General features: G+C 44.0%; 1 protein-coding gene across 1 annotated transcript in view; it reads right to left on the reverse strand.

The window, feature by feature from the left end:
• Positions 1–220: 220 nt before the first annotated feature.
• Positions 221–19,051, reverse strand: part of LOC111251274 (uncharacterized) — a 19,438-nt gene continuing 607 nt past the window's right edge. Inside the window, exons 2-8 of the mRNA XM_022807711.2 lie at positions 8,899–9,399; positions 8,410–8,480; positions 7,570–8,277; positions 7,051–7,233; positions 5,536–6,846; positions 4,549–5,041; positions 221–4,236 (exon numbers count right to left, since the gene is read on the reverse strand). Coding sequence (XP_022663446.1) covers positions 4,046–4,236; positions 4,549–5,041; positions 5,536–6,846; positions 7,051–7,233; positions 7,570–8,277; positions 8,410–8,480; positions 8,899–9,399 — 3,458 coding nt within the window. The 3' untranslated portion in view covers positions 221–4,045. The remainder of the gene's footprint in view (positions 4,237–4,548; positions 5,042–5,535; positions 6,847–7,050; positions 7,234–7,569; positions 8,278–8,409; positions 8,481–8,898; positions 9,400–19,051) is intronic.

Below are 19,051 nucleotides of genomic sequence, written 5' to 3' on the forward strand. Positions count from 1 at the left end.
TGTATATATGTATATATATATATGTATATATGCATGTATATAGACTACTTGCTATGTATAGTCAGCTACTATTACCTTATCTCCTCTCATGATCAATTTAGTTCAAGTTTTAGAGCCATAGTTTTCGGCAATTGTCCGTGGTTCGCCGACGGCGCTCTATCATGTCAGTCGTTTTATAGTGAGTGATCGACGCGTATAACGTATTTGCGTTTCTCAATGTTGGTGTATTTTTTTTTGTCTATTTTTGTTGGCTGGGGGTTGTTTTGACTTACGCGAGCCTTTTTTTAATATCTAGATGTCGTGTTATGGTTTGCTTCTTTTCCCACTTTTATAACCTGCACGTGTCTTATTTTTTATCACTTGTAGATATAATAAATAGCATATATACCCTTCCGTTGGCCTTTATTGCCGCTCTACGCAATGATGATCAATGATATCAAACATTCAAACAACTAACCTAACCTCTTATTCTATTTATGTCATTTTGCTCTTTCTCTCTCCCTCTTAATCTTGCAAACATGAAAAGAAAAACTATGATTGAAAAACAAGTGTACACGAAAAAACAAAAAGCTTGACTCGCTGACCTCAACTGATGCACGCGGTAGTCATTAGTACATTTGATCTCATCTTATTATTATCATCTCAGCGTATAATCATTGTCGTTGTTGTGATACACAGTAATATATAATATATATAGCTATAATGCTTATTATATATATATAGACTGTAATAAATAAAAAATGAGAAGCAAATGCAACAAGGGGTGTGGTCGCCGACTTGGTCGGCAGTATTATAGGGCAGCTATACCGCTTCTGAGAGAAAAACAGAAAGCTAATGAAACGGTTCTTTATAATAGCCCACTTGACCTTGAATTTTCTAGATGCACATGCAAACTTACAGGTAATTTAAATAGAGGGGTCAAAAAATTACATCTTAAAAATATTCCTTATAATATTATATGCGGTAGCTGAAAAATGGTGGATTATTATTTTTATCTCAATAATATTATACTACGACAATTAATTTGGTTCACTAACTAAAAATGCCATACTGCATAAAACGTCTGCAAAAAACGAATGGGAGAAGGGGAGCGAAAACACATTCATAGAATTGTTGATTGATAAGAGCCACACCTGCACCATTAACTGCACCGGTGCAAAAGAAGATTGCCATCTTCTCCAAGCCTCTATTAACAATCACATTATTAACAACAAGGTGCCTCAGCGACCACACCTCTTTGGTTTTGGTGGCTCGATCATTGCCCTGCACTTACGCAGTGGGACAGAGATGCGCGGCCAGAGATCGGAACATCCGAAAACACGTCTGCCCCGCCCAGTTCAAGCCCGTTCAGAACGGCTCCACAATCAACACAAATGCTACACGTATCGCCGACTATCTCAGATCATACGAAAATTATATTCTCCAATACAAATTGCAGCGATGAACCGCAGAATCCGTTTCTACTGCAATATCCATTGTCAATACACGTTTATGTTATTGTTGTTGTCATTGCCATTGCAATGAGCGTCGATGAAAGGGACTACTAGTTGATGAAAATGAGTATATCTTGCAAAATCAAGAATTTTCTAGGTAGAGCTTCGATGACTGCAAACAAACGATTTCGGCACCTAAAAAACTACGCAACCGGCCGATACCGACAACGGCCGAGAGACGGATAAAAAAAGATAGACCATTAAGGAATTTCCTCTCATTCTGATTAACTACAATGGATGAGAAGATGGAATGTTCTTTGCATCGCCTGCTACACTTTACCTTAATTAGAGACCAATAACAACTTGATCGATACAAAATGAATCGAAGAACATCAGATATCAGAGAAGAACATCGGATATTGAAAAAGTATGCTATTGACATAGGCTAACCAGATAGGGTTTCGAATTCGCGACAATGGCTTATGAGAAGTGGTATGCACGCATGTTGTTTTTGTCGATTGGTATATTTTGCGTTCCAATGCAGGCTTACTTTTCGAAAAGTATGTGACAGTCCGCTGACAGGTTATTGAGGGACATCCTTAAGAATTGCCTTTGACAGCCCCTTTGAATAGACTGAACCGAGCAGGCCGAAGCGAATCCACAAATTAAACGAGCTGCTCTTTTTTTCCAGCAGCTGTAGCAGAAGAAATGCTACTTCTCATTTCCATTTTTTATACAGAGAAACAGTAAGGGAGAGAGTTACCTTGGCGACGTTCGTTAAAACCGTCAATGCTAATTTACATCAACATGCTTCTTTCTTCGTTCAACTTGTTATGTACAATGCAGCCTCTTCGGATTTCAGTATGTTGTTTTCTCTACAAAATTCTATCTGCTGTGATTGAATCTGCGTGCTTCCGAAGACAGCGACGGCAAAATGCATGGGTGCGCGCATTCAACGATCGACTGGGAGCACTGGCGTCTTTCAGCGGTTGGTAGAAGCTTTTAAACAGCTAAGAAGATGGGACTTACGTGCTCAGAGAATAAACTGTACGGAGGTCAGGCTAACGACGGCAAAAATTCAACGTCCATCACCTGACATGATACATTCACACAACAACCAAACTGCTGTGTCTATTCACTAGGCTAGTAGTAGCAGTCGCTCCGTAGAACACGACATAGTCGAACGATACTAATTTGACTTTACAATACAGCACAGAGGGCGAATAAAATCCAATTAGTTCGTGTCTTACGCAACGATTACCGCTGGGCTAACCCATCACTGTACCACCTCAGCAGCTCTACTTTTGCATACATTTCAGAGGGATCAAAGACGAAAGACCTATAAACGACTATCCGTATAGAGTATTTACTACTCTAGCGTATAGCTTACCCTCAACAACACATTATCGGCTGTTCGCTTTAAAGCGGACGTTGCTTATAATACAATTAACGAACCTTCCCTTGTCTACCGTATAACTATAATACTACTATGCCATCTTAACACTACTCGAGCAGCTGCTATATTGTTAAACTTCGATCGTAAAAACGAAAAGTTCCCTCCGTTTTTCACATAGACAGTGCACACTTCATATACGAAGATGAGATTTCGTGTCACCGTATCAGTGTCGTTATCCTGCCATCTACCTGCTCCCATCAACCGCAGTATCACGCTGTTCAGGCCTCCATCATCCCCACAACTACCGTTTACGATCATAGCGATCCTCGTTTTTATTTGCTCTTCATTAATTTGTTGTTTTTGATGCTGAAACAACCCATGACACCACACAAAAACTGATGAGTCGCTGACCAGTCAATCACTAGTGCGAGGAAATCTGCCTTTTTGTTTTTCTTACTCAGTTTCGCAGCCTGTCACCATGCTCAACCACCTTCGGTGTTACCGTCGTTAATATCTTCATCACCACCATCTTTATCAGCGTAATTAGTTATATTATTACCGCAAAAAACTATATACAAACAGCATTGAGCTAGGTAGAAGGGGCCGGGGAAAAAACATGACTGGCTAAAGCCAACCTGCGCTCATCGTTCTGTCCGTTATCTCTGTATGCACTCCCTCCTTCTTCTCTATTTTTTTCTGTCTATTGGAGATCAGCTGTATCCAACCATTCATCCATCCAACAACATCATTATTATCGACATTAATCTGTTGTTGATTTGTCTTTATCTTTTTTGTCCGTCGTGTGTGATCATCGGTCCGTCTATATGAATATTTTCGAATTGCTAGCCCGAAAATATCTTAGTGTCTCGCAGCATTTCCTGTGAGTATTGGTACGTAGTATCTATCTGCCTGTGTGGCATAAATATGACCAATGATCGAAGATCTTCAGATGCTGATAGAGCTATTGTTAGTGAGTCTGTTGTTTGTTTGTTTGTTTGTCTGTTATCTGTTTCTTCAGCAATTAGTTCGTAACTGTTTCGTGATAGTTTGTTTTTCAGCCTATGAAGATGCCGCTCACATACCACAGACTGCCACACGCACACACAGTTAGGCACAGTATTTTGTGTTGTGTGTGTGGTCGTTTCTGCAGCGGTCGAGCAGACAAAAGGAACGGATACGTTTGGCTGCAGGCCAATATCAGTAATAATATAAATTCTTAATCATGGGCACTAATGGTCGCCTGATTACGCGGTCTTGACTGCGAACCCCGTCGGTAATTGTTGCCACCACGGCCCCCACCGCTGCTGTTGTTGAAACTCCGATAGCCCTCTTGGTAACCGTTGCTTGGCTGACCACCCGCCCCGTAGTAGGTGCTGCCCCGCACGCTGCTGTTGTTCTGTGAGTAACCTGCAATTTACCAGCCAGTAAAGTCCGAAACGACAATAAGTGATTTGATCGTTTGGAAGTTTTCTAACTTCAGAAAGGAAGATCAAGGTGGTACTGCATATTATTTGCAGGAGCCAGTTTTTACTCGGGCGAAACGGTTTTTTAATGTATTCTTTGAAAACATTAGTGCAAGCCAATAGAATGCATACAACATAACAATTATTTCCGATTTGCGCGTTAGATTACAACAACAATCATCTTCATCATTATTTAATTATCTCTTATCAGCTTATCGTTAATGAGCACAGCAGATAAACGAACAAAGCGTCTTACCGTTGTAATTTTGCTGCGGCTGCTGCTGCGGTTGCTGCTGGTCCTGTTGTTGCTGGGTCTGTTGTTGTTGCTGCTGTTGCTGCTGCTGCTGAATCTGCTGCTGTTGCCCACCCTGGGGCGCTCCATGAAATGTTGGCGGCTGAGCTCCGCGGCTATTGTTGTTAGCATTGTTATAGTTGCTGTTCTGGTTGCCCCACGTGCTACGCTGGTTGAAGCCGCCACGGCTACCACCACCACCTCGTTGTCCCCCGCTTGGATTGTTGCTGCCCCCTCCTCCGCCACCGACGCGACGATTGTAACCACTGTTGTTGCCGCTGCCCCCGCCTCCACTTCCTGCTCCAGCTCCGTGGTGGTGTCCGCCGTTGTAATTGCCCCCGCCACTGTGGCCGCCTCCGCCAGCTCCCGTCTGATTACCGCCGTAACGGATTCCGCTACCGCTGTGATTGCCCCCCATATGGCTTCCCCGTGTAATTACGTTTGCTGGGTGATCCACCTGTCGTGATAAAAAGTAAGAAAAATTTTATATTGAAGGGAAAACCAACGAGTGACAATAGAGAAAAGCAGGATAACTTCTATATTAATAAAGTTAGACTTCCGATATTAAATATAAAAAAAAAAGAAGTACGCTTTTATGAAACGGCATAAAGTGGCCACGAGAGATGCGGAGTGGAAGAAACTGTTGAGTAATCTTACTACAGTTTAATAGTGAGGTAGCATAACGAAATAAATGGTTTTAATCTGGCCTGTATTGCGGTCAATATGGTAAAGCGTAGTTTACACCTGAAATACGAAGTAGCTTTTTGTCTATAATGAAGGAATAAGAAACATTCAAGTGAGCCCCATTCTATGCGACAGAAAACGCTCTAATCGCATTAGTCATAATGCCCCATCCTAATTCAAAAACGAGATATACATGCAGCTATTTTCTCAATAATTTTTCTCTAATCTGCGCTTAAATTTAATTAGGTTTTCCGGATATCTAATCACCTGATAATCATCGCCCGGCGTAGCAGCAGACGCAACTGGTGAATCAGCTGTCAGGGGAGGTGAGGCTGCCACTTTGATTTGCGGCGAACGACTCGGGTGAGGCTGATGTTGAGCGGAAGGATGGGGTACATTGTGACCTCCGTGGCCGCCATGTTGCTGGGCGGGGTGAGGCCCGTGTGGGGCATGTCCAGTGTGCGGTGGCACATGGGGCGGTCCATGCAACGCATGTCCCCCAGATGGATCGTCCAGATGCGGATGCATCTGTTGTGGTGCTTGCGGAGTACCTAAAATGGTCAAGTTGTGAGGAACTATGTTCGGGTGGACAAGCAATGTTGATGACGGGAATTGAATTAAATATGTCGACTGCATCCCCGGCGCCCCCTGTTCAACGAGCATCATGTTCTGCGGTATGGCACCATGACCCGTATGAGTGGCGTGTCCGCCCTGTACCGTCACCGGATGGGTGACCGCATGCGAAACCGGGTGTGGCGGATGACCATGTGGTTGGTGGTGAGGTTTTTGCGGGACAACACCTGTGGGTACCCCGCCCAAATGCTGATGATGCTGGGGTACATTGGCGGTCAGTGGTACCTGTACAGGCGCAAGGTGCGGAGGGGCAATAGGTGCTGTTGTTACGACGGTAGCTGTGTGTTGTGGAGTGGCCTGCTGCACCACGAGTGGCTGCTGAACTTGCTGCATCGGCTGCATCGGCTGGATTGGCTGTGGAACCGGAACAGACTGCTGTTGCGGAGCCGACGGCTGCGGTCCCGATACTGATGGCGGAGCCTGTTGTTGTTGCGGCAAGGGTTGAGGTTGCGCGGCTATTACGGGATGTGACTGTGGCAACGGCGGCGGCAGATGCGACTGAACGGGGGCAACAATCGTCGCCGACGGAGCTGGAGGCTGAGCAGCTATTGGAGCTGGCGTCAAAGGTGCTACTGCCACCACAGGCGTCGGCGGTGAGGATCGCGGTTGATGCTGCTGTTGTTGATGATGATTGTGATGATGGACCGACGGCTGAACCGATTGCACCTTTTCCGATACGGCTGCGACAGGTTCCGGTACTGAGACCTCACTTTCCTCAGGTAGAGGTGGCACATTTCTTGCCGTAGTTGCACGACTTTCGTAGGGATCATTGAGTCGTTGAGTCGTCCCAAGTGAGCTTATTTTCGTAACCAGAGAATCCACTAAGCACTTATCAATTATCAGTGGCTTTGTCTCTCCAAGTGAGATGTCAACCTCTTTCTCCGCGACGAATCGCCGAAGGTCGCACTTCAACGTTTCCATTTCCTCATCCGGCAACGCTTCGTTCTGAAAACATTGGTCATATTGTTTTCTGAAAATTTCTACTGTTTACAAGGAACGAGTGCCGTTGTATAAGGCATTAAGTGAACTGTTTTATAACTACTCCAAGTGAAATATATACCTGCACCATTGTTTCTATAAATAGTGACCTCTGTAGTGGATAAAAGCAATCTGTAACACGACAGCACGTATAATTTCACAGTGACTTACTTCGGCTACACGCCGCTTGAGATCTTCAGCTTCCACCCTGCGATTGTGTAATAACGCCTCGGCTGCTCTTCGCAGCGTCTTCAAATCCTTTAGAATGCTCTCCCGCTGCGATCGAATCGCATTCAGTAGTTTATCAAAAGTCTTCGTTACCTCGTGCTCCGCCTCATCAAACCTCTTTGGAACCTGTAAGGGCGGAGTGATATAAACATACATATACAACTCGTTAATCGTTGTCGCAATTACCTTTTTTCTATATAATATGGTATATGTCACCGAAGGTGCCGGAACTAACCACACCTGCTTACCGTAGCCAAGTCTTGTTTAGTCATTGTTGGAATTCGAAGTTCATTAACAATGCAACTGCATCGACTATCTATTAATTTCGAATAGTAATCTGTATATACACAGACACAACCACATGCACAACTCCTTCGTGTGTGGTAAATTAGCACATCTAAGCAGCGTAGCGCTAGAGAAAAATCAAGAAAAAGGGCAAAGAGCGGCCTATTGCCTACGAACCTGCGGTGCGTGTCTGGTAAGTGTGGAAATTTGTCGCGATAGATCCTTTTCAAGTCTGCCTAAGCTTCGAGGCCCCTTGCCTGTACTGCTACTGCAGGTGCTGCTTTTATCGGTGGGCGTAGTTACCGTTGCTCGGTTATCTCTAGCTGAATCGTCCTTTATGGTGCAAGCGCTGCCACTTATATTCTCTTTATCTGCCACTGTTGAAGATGTCATCGCCGTTCGCGCATTCGCATCGCCATCACCTCGTTCGACTTTACCAGTCGTTCCAACACGTGTCTGTTGTTCATCAACTTTGCTACTACTGCTGTGGTGGCCTTGGTGAGCACTTGCGATAGTAACGTTGCTGTTCATCGAGTTACGGTGCGAATGACCACCCCCTCCTCCTCCACCCGCCGCCGTTGCCGCCGCCGCCGCCGCCGCCCCTGCCGATGATAGCGGTGGACTTCCCCGAAGAGGAGGAGGAGGCGTACCGTTACTGACGCGAGTCTGACTACCATTGCCCCCCTGACTATGACTGCTTTGACTATTTCGTCCGCTTCGAACCGATGACGACGACACCGCCGCCGTCACTGGTGGAACATCCGCCGCAGACGAGCTACCACTTCCCTGTGATCCCCTGAGATCCCCAGGCGTAGGCGGGGATTGGGGACTATTCGGTGGACTGTGATGATGATGGTGGTGATAATGGTGGTGGTGATGATGATTCTGTTGAAGGGAAAGTTGAAAGGAACTATTTGTTGAAATAAGCAGCGGATGACTGCTATTGTTGTGATGATGCGTGTTGTGGTGTGTTGTAGCTCCCGTGGACGTTTGTAATGCATCATCGTCGAGGCTTACCGAAGAAATGCTCTCGGTTGGCGTCGATCCTTCAGTCCCTCCACCAGCCAACGACGAGTGGGCACTGTCCCCTACGAATAAGCAAAATAATAATAACAGTACCGACGCAAGCCAGCACAACACCGATATGAAATTAAGGAATTGATCAGTTACTGTTATTAGTATGATTATTTCAGCATGTAGTCCTTGACGAATGCCTATATCTGCAATACCAATGCTTAAATTCTGCACACTGATCATCCTATACCTTACAAAGATTTAAGTGGCGATGGATGCAAACTTGTATTGTTAAAAATTGTGCTTTCCATATTAAAGCAGACGACTATCTTCAGCGATAGAATCAATCATTTTACCTAGCCCACCTATTGACAACGAAAATCGAAAGCCGAAGGCCTTGGCTAACGTGTTGACGCTCTTCCCGAGACACAGATAAGCCGGCTTGGCCGACTCGAACCACGAGCATTTCGGGAAAGCCGCGCAATCACTAACCATTGTCGAGACTGGATTGATGACTGTCCATCAGAGCCCCCCCGCTGCTCTGGTTATGGCTTTTGTTACTACTACAGCTGGTGCTGTTGCTGTTGATGCTGCTTATTGTCGCCAAAGCCCCCGGTGCTGCTGAGACTATTGTTAGCGATGTTGTCGGTATTGCGTTGTTGATACTGCTGCCATTTGTTGACATTGTATTGTTGCTACTGCTGTTATCTCGTGAGCAGTTAGCCAGAAAACTGCTACTGCTTGAGGTGCTGCTGGTGACAATCGCTGGCGGGCCACTGCTATTGCTGGCGCTATTCATATTGACGGCATGCGGTGCTAATGAGCTATTCACAACGGCCGAATTCTCCTTTCGTCTACCTCGGCTTTGGCCTTTGTTGTTGCCTTTTCCTCCACCTCCTCCTCCGCCCCCACCGGCTCCGCCGCCCCCCTTACCACCAGCTCCGCTGCCCCTTTCGCCGCGGCTCATTACAATACCGCTTTCGATTCCGTTACCTACGTGATAGAAACACAGAATGAAATAACAGTGATTAGACGAGACTGACAAAAGGTCAATCCTAAATTCAATCTTTTAATTTCGTTCATATAGTCACACGTACCGGTGAACGAAAGCATAGTCTATTTTCTTCATATTTAGAAGAGAGCCAGCCAAAAAAGCCAGTACATTAATTGCGGCTCTTTTTTTCACGCTACCTGCCCGTACAGCCTGTACTAACTTGGCTAGCCACGTCGTATGTGGCATGTTAAATCGTTCGTAAACAGCCTTATTGTGCCAAATAGCGATAACCATCTAATTCTGATGCTGCTCACCCAAAATTATGACCGATACACATCGTATTATAATCGATTCGAACTGACATATTGTATTTTTGAAAATTTCAAATACCACTTCATCTATTGGCTTCGTTTCGTTCAGATAACAGTAAACAAACTTTTACTACGCTATGAAACACTGCACTTTTAGCTAGAGTAACATACCCATTATTGAAGTACAGATAAGAAAAAACACCAAGCGTATTTTTCACAAAACTTCATGTGCAAGATGATTATCGAAAGAACGAACAGCGTTACTTGGATTCACTTGTGATTATAAACAGCTGATGAGGCCAATGCTAAACGTGGAGAGAGCAGGCGAGGCTTTGGTTACAGATTCAATGGCGCCATCTGGCGAGCATCCCTTGAAACGGATCAGTAAAACATACAGTTTCACTTATAAAGAGTTGCGCGTTGTTTAATATGAAGTAAGAGAACTTCCTATCGAATACTGATGAATAATTTCGTCGAATTACCTAAAAAACGTATTTCGAGTTTCTAGTTCGCGTTGAGCTGCCTCGAAGACGTAAATCCTTTCCTACTAGCTTCTTTTTCTCTTCTAAACGCGGAAAACTTCCACTGCGAGACATTGCAGTTTTGGGTTATTTGAATTAGAAAAAAAAAGTCCTAAATGCCAGTTCCATATTAGCGAGTCACATTGTTCGATATACATTCTATACAAGTTGACTTACAGCATGCATGTCGTGACAGACAGTTGTGACTGTAATCTACTAGACCTGCTCCAGAGCGTATATAATTATCATTTAGTACTAGTTGCTTCAATTGTATTCCGAAGACCCCACCGAAACCCCACTGACCTACAACCAACTTGATGTTAATCTCTATCAGTAAAATTATCACACGTCGAGATCTTTTCGTAAATAATACTGTGATCTGCCATAACTTAGGTAAGACAAGCAGTCAATCTTACGTTCTTGCCTAGTACAGACAATATTAACATTGTTACGTGAGCGAGGTCACTCCATCTTAGTAGCAAGCAAGTAGACAAACAGCATTCGTATTTCAATGCCGCGTGCGGACAGCCGGTCAGAGTTACCTATGTCGCATATATTGCGTAGTGTCATTGTAAGGGCGGTCGCTATGCTGTTGCCGAGAGCTTCGCGTGTGTTAGTATAGTCCCTCTAAATTTAGCCATCCACCGCCACATGTTCTCATTCGACCCACTGCCCAGCCGGCAAATCTGAGTCGACCGGCTATAGCCGCGGCATATCGTGTCGGTTCAAATACGCACACCCACAAAACCCTATGTATCTCTACCCCGCATCAGAATGGAACCTAAGGCTCCTATTTTAGCTTACGATAAAATCATGAAAACCCCCTAAATCTCCTAAACGGAACGTAGAATTTTCTATTTTCATACGGATCCTGAGCAAACCTAAATAAATTTATAATTTACAAAGAAAGAGTCGACTTGGAGGGATAGAACAGGTGCCTTGACAATGCTTCGATAGCCATGGTTCTATTCGTTGTTACGGTTCTGTTTGACTACATTCAGTTGACGATGACATTATGACGATAAGACTGTACGAACTGGTAATCTCTTATTTCGAAGGCATACGCCCCATTACGTCTGATTAATCCCTGGCGGCAAGGGCAAAGGCTGTCGGTTCATCTACTGATTATTACCGAGTAAATTGTAAAATGAGAATTACTTATGACAAATGGATGCACGAACAAGCAGAGGAAACAAAAGGAGGGTTGACTAATAGATATGAATTAATAATTAAGATTATTAATCAAGAAGCGAATTTGTATGTCTACGTTTATTTTGGCCTGTGCCGTCAATATATTCGCTATTGGTTTACAACCAACTGAATCATCACCCACTCCTCATCGATGCCTTACTTTAGTAAATGCTATTCGATAAGTACATCTCTGTAATATATATATCTTTTTCTGCGGGTAACTGTCTTTAATAAAATCAGATATGGGAATACATCGATAATAAACAGCTCAATGTTAGGCGAATAGTTTGACAATTCGTTATCACACTCTGTTGTTGATGATTTTATGTTTTGCCTTTCACTGTTTCCTTTACGTGCTTAAAAATTCTTCCGCCCTGTGGAACGGCAATCAGCCCGCCCTGAAGCGTTAGTTGCCGTCCGACAATACCGACTCAGGCTCGTGACCGGCCATGTTGCTGGTGCTGGTGACGCTACAGAAAAAAGGACGAAAAAGCGGCTTGTACGCCATCTAAAAGTACCACTGATACTGCTACCACCGTTAGTGCCGGTATCGTTCATCATCGTGTCTGTGCGAGGCGCCTTGAGTAAGCATCGTGCGGTTACAGATCCGTGGGGCAGTAACAGGAATCCCAAAAAATGTAGCAGGTACACAGCTTTATATTAAAGTTTCCTTAATGAAATTTTCCAAGCATGTCCAAAGTACAGAACAGCATCGCTGCCGCAGCGCTTAAGGTTGCTAGTGGTACCTATTATCCCACTTGCCTTTTTATCCTATCGCCACTGACAATGAACGCCAAATGTGCTTGTCATAATTCAATGAGTTGGTATTATAGTAGTAGGGGCCATAGTTGTGTATTGACGAGTTGATGTTACATAGACACACATACACATACAGATATCAGAAACATGCGAGGACGTCGAGGGGAGCCGCAATTCATTTAACACACGGAGCCAACAGGAAGCTGAAGATTCCGATGATCTACAACGAATCATTGTAGAGCAAGCTTATGATGACTTCGTATGTTTACGGATAGATACGCAAACATGAAATCATTTGTTAGCATCCACAATCACAGGAGGCCGATCATGACACCTCACGGTCAGCACTCCTTCCTAGACTGCTTGATATATATATTACTATTAATATATACATATTATCTATGCAATGTGTACATACGAAGTCTGACAACCCAATTACTCTTCCATAAGTTATGCGGGACGATCCTTACAGAAGAGGGCATACAAGAAAGAAAATTTTAATTTTCAATATACACCCCTTGAGTCCCAATGCACAATCCGTGTTGCAGTTTTGACAGCTGAGATCGAATGATGACCAATCCCATGGCTAAACGAACGAAGATATCGAATACTTGGACAAAAACTCCGCTCTCATCTTCTTCGCAGTTGTCGATGCGCACAATGCCACGATGGACACATAACATGTGTGCAAATCTTTCCCCTCGTGAGCAGTGTCTTCTGCCGGCTGAGGACATGTGAATGGCCGTATACCTGTTTGCACACGGATGGCTCATGCCTAGCGACAGAAATGCACTCACATGTTGTTACTGTTGCTGACATTACTAATGCATATGGTTTTATTCATTTGCAGCTTATGCTGTTCGTTGATCCGCTGTTCGCTCTAAGTGTAACACTGATATATAACTTAAGTGCTCGTCATATTACAGATACATATATATGTATATATAATGTACATATTTTTCTAATGGCGTTGTCGTCAATGTCTTTAGAGTGACGGCAATGGCAGCTTCGGCAGTTTCGCGCTTGCTCAACGTGAGTGCTGCAATCGGCGCCATCGGCTGCCAAAGGACTGGGAGCAGCCGGCCCATGCACTCATGCCCCTAATTGCGCTAATAAGCGGCCTCGATCGCCATCGTAGCGATAGAGGTTCGTGTCAATAACACGCTCTCACACGGACAGGCATACAAATGACACAAATGCCGTCCGTTTGTTCCATGGGCAGCTTCGCCAAAACATACTTCTGTCGCGACAGCAGTAAACTCCAGCAAAAGCTCTACGACAGTATTTACCTCAGCTAAGTAACAATAATGTTACTACATGTACTATTCTAAAACAATAAGCAACACTACACATACGTAGAAGGCCGCTTGCTTGTCTTTGTCGAACGATGCTGTCATTGCACTTAAAACTGCCGTAGTTTTCGCACGATAAGGTTGCAAATAAGCAGTTAAGTGCAACAATATTCCCTACTACTCCTTTTCAGTTTCCCCTTTTCCTAAGAGCTCTCAAAGCTAGCAGCATTCCCTGCCCAGCGGCGTCGCTCTACGATGCCCCAGAAAGCCTGGCGCGACCGGGCCAAGCTTAGCACGCCTCCACTGGCCGTGGTCAGTCAGGCAGAGCAGTCAGTATAGCGGGTTATCGTTGCGCGGCTGCGGTCATCAACAGCAGCGACATGCAACGACAGAGACGACGATCCAATCCACTATCTCGAAAAGAATTACAGCATCAAACGATAAAGAGCGACTGGTTGCTGTTGCGGCACGTTGTCATGCCTTCGCGTCTACGGTGTGGCGCAGCTTCTGGCTCAATTGCCCGACCATTAATACGACCGCCCCCACACAGAAACGGCTACAACCTCTGCTAAAACGGGCCTGTTACTCTGTGTTGAAGCTCGGTTTGTAGGGCAACTGCGTCAATGACGACATCCAGAGTGAGCGAACCGACAACACCAACAACAAGCTTTTGTCGTTGTCGCTGCCTTTGCTGTTTTCGTTATTATTGTTGGTGCCACTCTCGTACAGCCACGCATTCAAAAGCTGACGCTGCTGGTGAGTGTGTGCTGTATAGTGTATAGTTTTAGCTTAGCTTGCCTTCAGCATCGCGGCCGTGGTCGTAGAGCCGTACGAATTAAGCGTGCGGACGCAGCGGATCTGCTGCTGATGCCGCCGTTCGCCGTACCATCGCTGATCTCATGAAACCAGAGCGGATATTCCTGCTACCAGAGCTATGACTGGATAGTTGAGACAAACAAGCGACAAGTACTGAGTGTGTTCATCCTCGCCCCTGACGTGTAATTGTGCTTCAGCGGCACGCGGCCGTACGACGCGTAAATACTGATAAATCAAAAAAACGCATGGAGAGAATATATGGTATATTAATACGGAATAGCGTAGAAGATAGCCATGAACTATCACAACTATACTAATTGAACATTGCTGGCATTACGCGTGCCACTGCTGACAGCGTGACACATTGAGGTGCGCTGTAGACCAGTATCAGCCTACACGATCGATCGGCAGCATCAATGACAATCGCCGTCGGAGCAGAGTCAACAAATCTGGGAATTATAACAGGTAATCCTGTCAGCGACAAAGCGAACTATTTGCTGCTTAATGTTGACGTAGCACAGGTGCGCTTTCTTGAGGGTAGACACCCGAAGAAAACCGGCAGACATTCAGCACAGGTTACTAAGTCTTGTTAAATATGTGCCAAATAAACGGGAAAGATATTTAACGACAATGTTTTCATAACTGTGGAAAAGAGTGTAGCTTAGCATAAGCGCGCTTAACGTATCTTCTTCTCATAAATCCGACGTACAATACCATTTAAGTCTAATTGTACTTCTTTCTAATTTTATTTCTTAACAGTACGTAGACGGTATGAAGGTGCAATTGCGTTCGATCATTTGTTGGTAAATTCTTATTAAGTAAACGAGTAAGCCGGCGTACTTTGCTGGGGTTTGTGAGCAGACGCATCAATAAAAAAGCATATGTAGATCCCTCTGTTAGTTATCTCGGAATATTATAAATTCAAACTGTGACAGCGAAAAGCGTACCACTTTGTGGTACTCCTAAATTGCCTCAAGAAGTGCGTTACATTAGCTAGTATGGTATATTAGTAATAGATTAACATACATACTCAGAACAATTTGTGTCAATAAAGAAAACTATTTTAGTCATAATTCTTCGAACTTCTGTTATACAACGTATGTAATAACGCACGTTGGTACAAAATCAACTTGGATATTGTTGAGCAACTATTGGTGACGCCGTTATTCATGAACATGTTACAGGATCTTAAACAAATGGACAACAATCTTCCACAATACACACACATATATGTATATATAAGCACAAAAACTCCGAGCAGTGTGTATTGATATCTTAATGGGCGAAAGCTTGAAAATTCTATTGACATAGTAAAATTTGTAAAAAAAATTACCCTAGATTGACACGTTTAGTCAACATATATATTTGATATAGCACAATTGACGACTCCTATTGCAAAGGATCAACCCAGAGAATTTTATAGCGGCCTAATAGATCATCACAACAATAATAACAGTTTAAGCTATGGCTAAGAAAAGCGACAAGCATGTTTAGAGAAGATGATACGAAGCTTATCTCTATAATACGAATAGGACACTAAGGATGATCTCAGATACCGCTCCTGCCTTTGTCATCCTTGGTTGATTGATGATTAATGACGATAGTGGATTTGATTGTCTTCGTGTGGCCTGCCACTACTCCCTGCTAAAACACTTTTACAGTTATCCAACAGGATTGCACCATGGTAAAGCGACATGTTATTAACCTTGGTGTTGTTGTTGTTGTTGTGAATATTTAAAACAACTCCATCTTTCGAGCCCGTTTCACTGTATGTTTTGATGGCAGTGAAAACAATCGTGCGCATTTTCAGCTATTCCTTGGAAATTCCGAGAGCGCAGGCGAGCATGGTCTCACGAATGGAGGACCCAGTCAAAAATGAAAGCATACTGCAAAAATCAACGTATAATCATAAACAATCCAGTATACTACTGAACACAAAGATCTAAAAGAAGTCATGGCTCAAGCAGAACTATACGACCAGGATATACTTATCCACACAAACCATGACCACGAGTCTATGAGTACATCTAAAACACTGAGTGAGTCTGTATAGAAAGGCTATAAACAATTATGAAATGTATAACATATGATCGTTTTGTTGATCGAAAATGCCTAGACACCAACGGAAGCCTCCATCAGAGGGAAATAGCGGCGACAGGTGTTTATGTTACAGGGGTCAGTTATGCACCGGAAACGTATTGTCAAAGAAAGTGCTGTATGTACTGCATTATGAATAACCGTGTCAGGCCACGTCAAGCAGCTAATTTAGCAATAGAAGGGAAAGCAAAGCACAGCTATATAATGGTGGTACAACATGAGCAGCTGAATACTCATAAAGACTTAATAGGCATACGCGAATGCATCTCTGCTTGAATAGGTGTCAGCTGCTAATTATACTAGGCTATAATTGGCCTAGCTCGCCTAGTTTCATACACAGGCAATTAGAACTACCACCAACATCGAGAAACTGCGAAACGATCGATTGTAAGATTGCTGTTCGATATCTGAAGAATCGAGCACTTTAGAAGTTTTACAATAAACCAGTCGATGGAGACGCCCCTCGAAGTCATCTTTTTAATCCTATCTGGTTTGACCATTAAGATGAATCTCGAAGTCGATGTTTTGGGGCCGCCTTTAGCAAGATCCCACTTTGCCAGCACGAGATCACCGTCACTCACTCAGACATTGTTCCCCAGGATCCTAAAGTTCTCCAAAGCACTGCAACCGAGACAGACAGGCAGACGAACCTGCGAAAGAGGCCCAACACCAACCTTCACGCATTTATCTAATAAATCCAAAATAATTCTCTAGCCTCTTTAGATTTCTATGTTTCGTCCCTTGTTACGTAATTATTGCTCATTGATTTTCAGAAGGTGCCACTGTGTAACCTGTAACTAAGGGGGTGCTGAGATAGATAATATCTCAGCACCCCCTTTACGATATTTGTCGGATCTGAGTGGAAGAAGCTGACTGAAACAAACTTCTATGCATTGAGCGAGGTTGTTACATTAAAGGTGAAAACAGTAACTTCGTCAGTGTCTTTCCACTCCACCAGCTACTATATATTGTTTTTAATAAACATGCCAGCGTTTGCATGACGATCCGTATGTCTTCTCGACACAACATTTCTACGTTTTCCATGTGTACTTCTACTTATACACATGATGAGATCTGCGTACATACAATAAACATGTGAAGCCGCCCGCTGAAATGTATGCAGACACTGGTTGGCACTGCATATATGGACACATACACACAATGGTTGTTTGTTTTCCATCCTGCTGATTGTCTGATTGATACTTAGCGAATAGGTTAAATGTATGCGAACGTGCGAACAGAAAGTGATAAATTGTAGACTATTGTTATAACTATACAACACTGACATGGAGAATGACATTTGAAATACCACGAAAAGCACAATATTTTGTACGTCGCCTGCACTAACGAACAAAACTTAACTCTGACGACAGCTGAGCCCATTAGAAAGGCCCTTCTAAATGGTAGGACATGACGACAGGCACAGCACGCTGATCTGTGCGCACAACATTAGTAATGGAATCAAAGTCTTTGTTCATTTGGCTGCTGACATCAGTTGACGTTCTTGACACTCGAACACCTGCCTAAAGAGGACTAAATTACTTATATAATAAGCGTGATCCTTCAGTCCGCGATTGTTACTACGATGACAACTACTGATCAGTCGGAATGGGCTTTACCGTGCTGATGGTGCTGTTTTCTGCTGCTGTCCGATCAACAATAGCTGTAGTATGGACCTTACTTCGCAATAGAGCCGAGAGGGAAATTCAACGGTAGCCACAGCAACTCTACCGTCATTGGCCTACTGGTCTATCAGCGATTTAACCATCTCTCATACGCACAAATTGTACACCTGCATCCCGATAAGTCAGGGGTGGCCATTAGATATTGAGTGTTAAGAGATGAAAAACGAAAAAAAAAAAGTCCATTGTGGCTTGCCCAGCCTATGCGCATCCCATGTAAACAATATCCGCTTTCATCGATTCATTCTGCTATCCACTTGCGACCAGTACGCTTAATCCGGCTCTAGTTGCACTAATTGCGACGCAGTATACTGCGTTTATGTATGTTTAAGTATAACTAAGTTAGCGCAGGCTCTACTTAGAGGCTGTTGCCCCTTAAAGGAGTACTCGGTCTTTCGCCGTCAGGCACTCAGTCAGTGTTAGGCCATCAGAGACGAACGAAGACCTGATGCATCAAGTAACCAGCTGGTTATTCATGACTACTGGCCGATCGGCCGCTGCTCGCGATTATAACGAAAGACGCTTTCCGACCGTAAACTTCACTTGATCAGCGTGGCCATGGTCTTTGGTAAACACTGCTTGATAACGACACCAGTATCCCTCTTCGCTCAGCGGCCTGCTCTGGCTAGGTTCGTCCTGTTGGGGCCAGACGTCCGACAAGCTTCGCAACAGCACCGTGAAACAAAACGAAGTACGCTTACCACCGCCACAGTCAAACATCCGTTCAAGTGACGATCGTGTTGTCCATTGACCAGCGGAAATTGCAATGGCAGAAAACGCGCACCTGGCGCCCGCCGGAATTGTCACAGAATCGAGACTGAGTCGATAACAAACAACATCGAGGTGACAAACACATACAAATCCTGCAGGTATATATATATATATATATATATATATATGTGTGTGTGTGTATCTGTGTGTGTGTGTGTATATATATATATATATACATATATATATATTGTATTGGTATAGGATTATATAT

The sequence above is a fragment of the Varroa destructor genome, unplaced genomic scaffold (assembly GCF_002443255.2).
Source record: "Varroa destructor unplaced genomic scaffold, Vdes_3.0 BEIS01000005.1, whole genome shotgun sequence".
Classification (NCBI taxonomy): Eukaryota; Metazoa; Arthropoda; class Arachnida; order Mesostigmata; family Varroidae; genus Varroa; species Varroa destructor.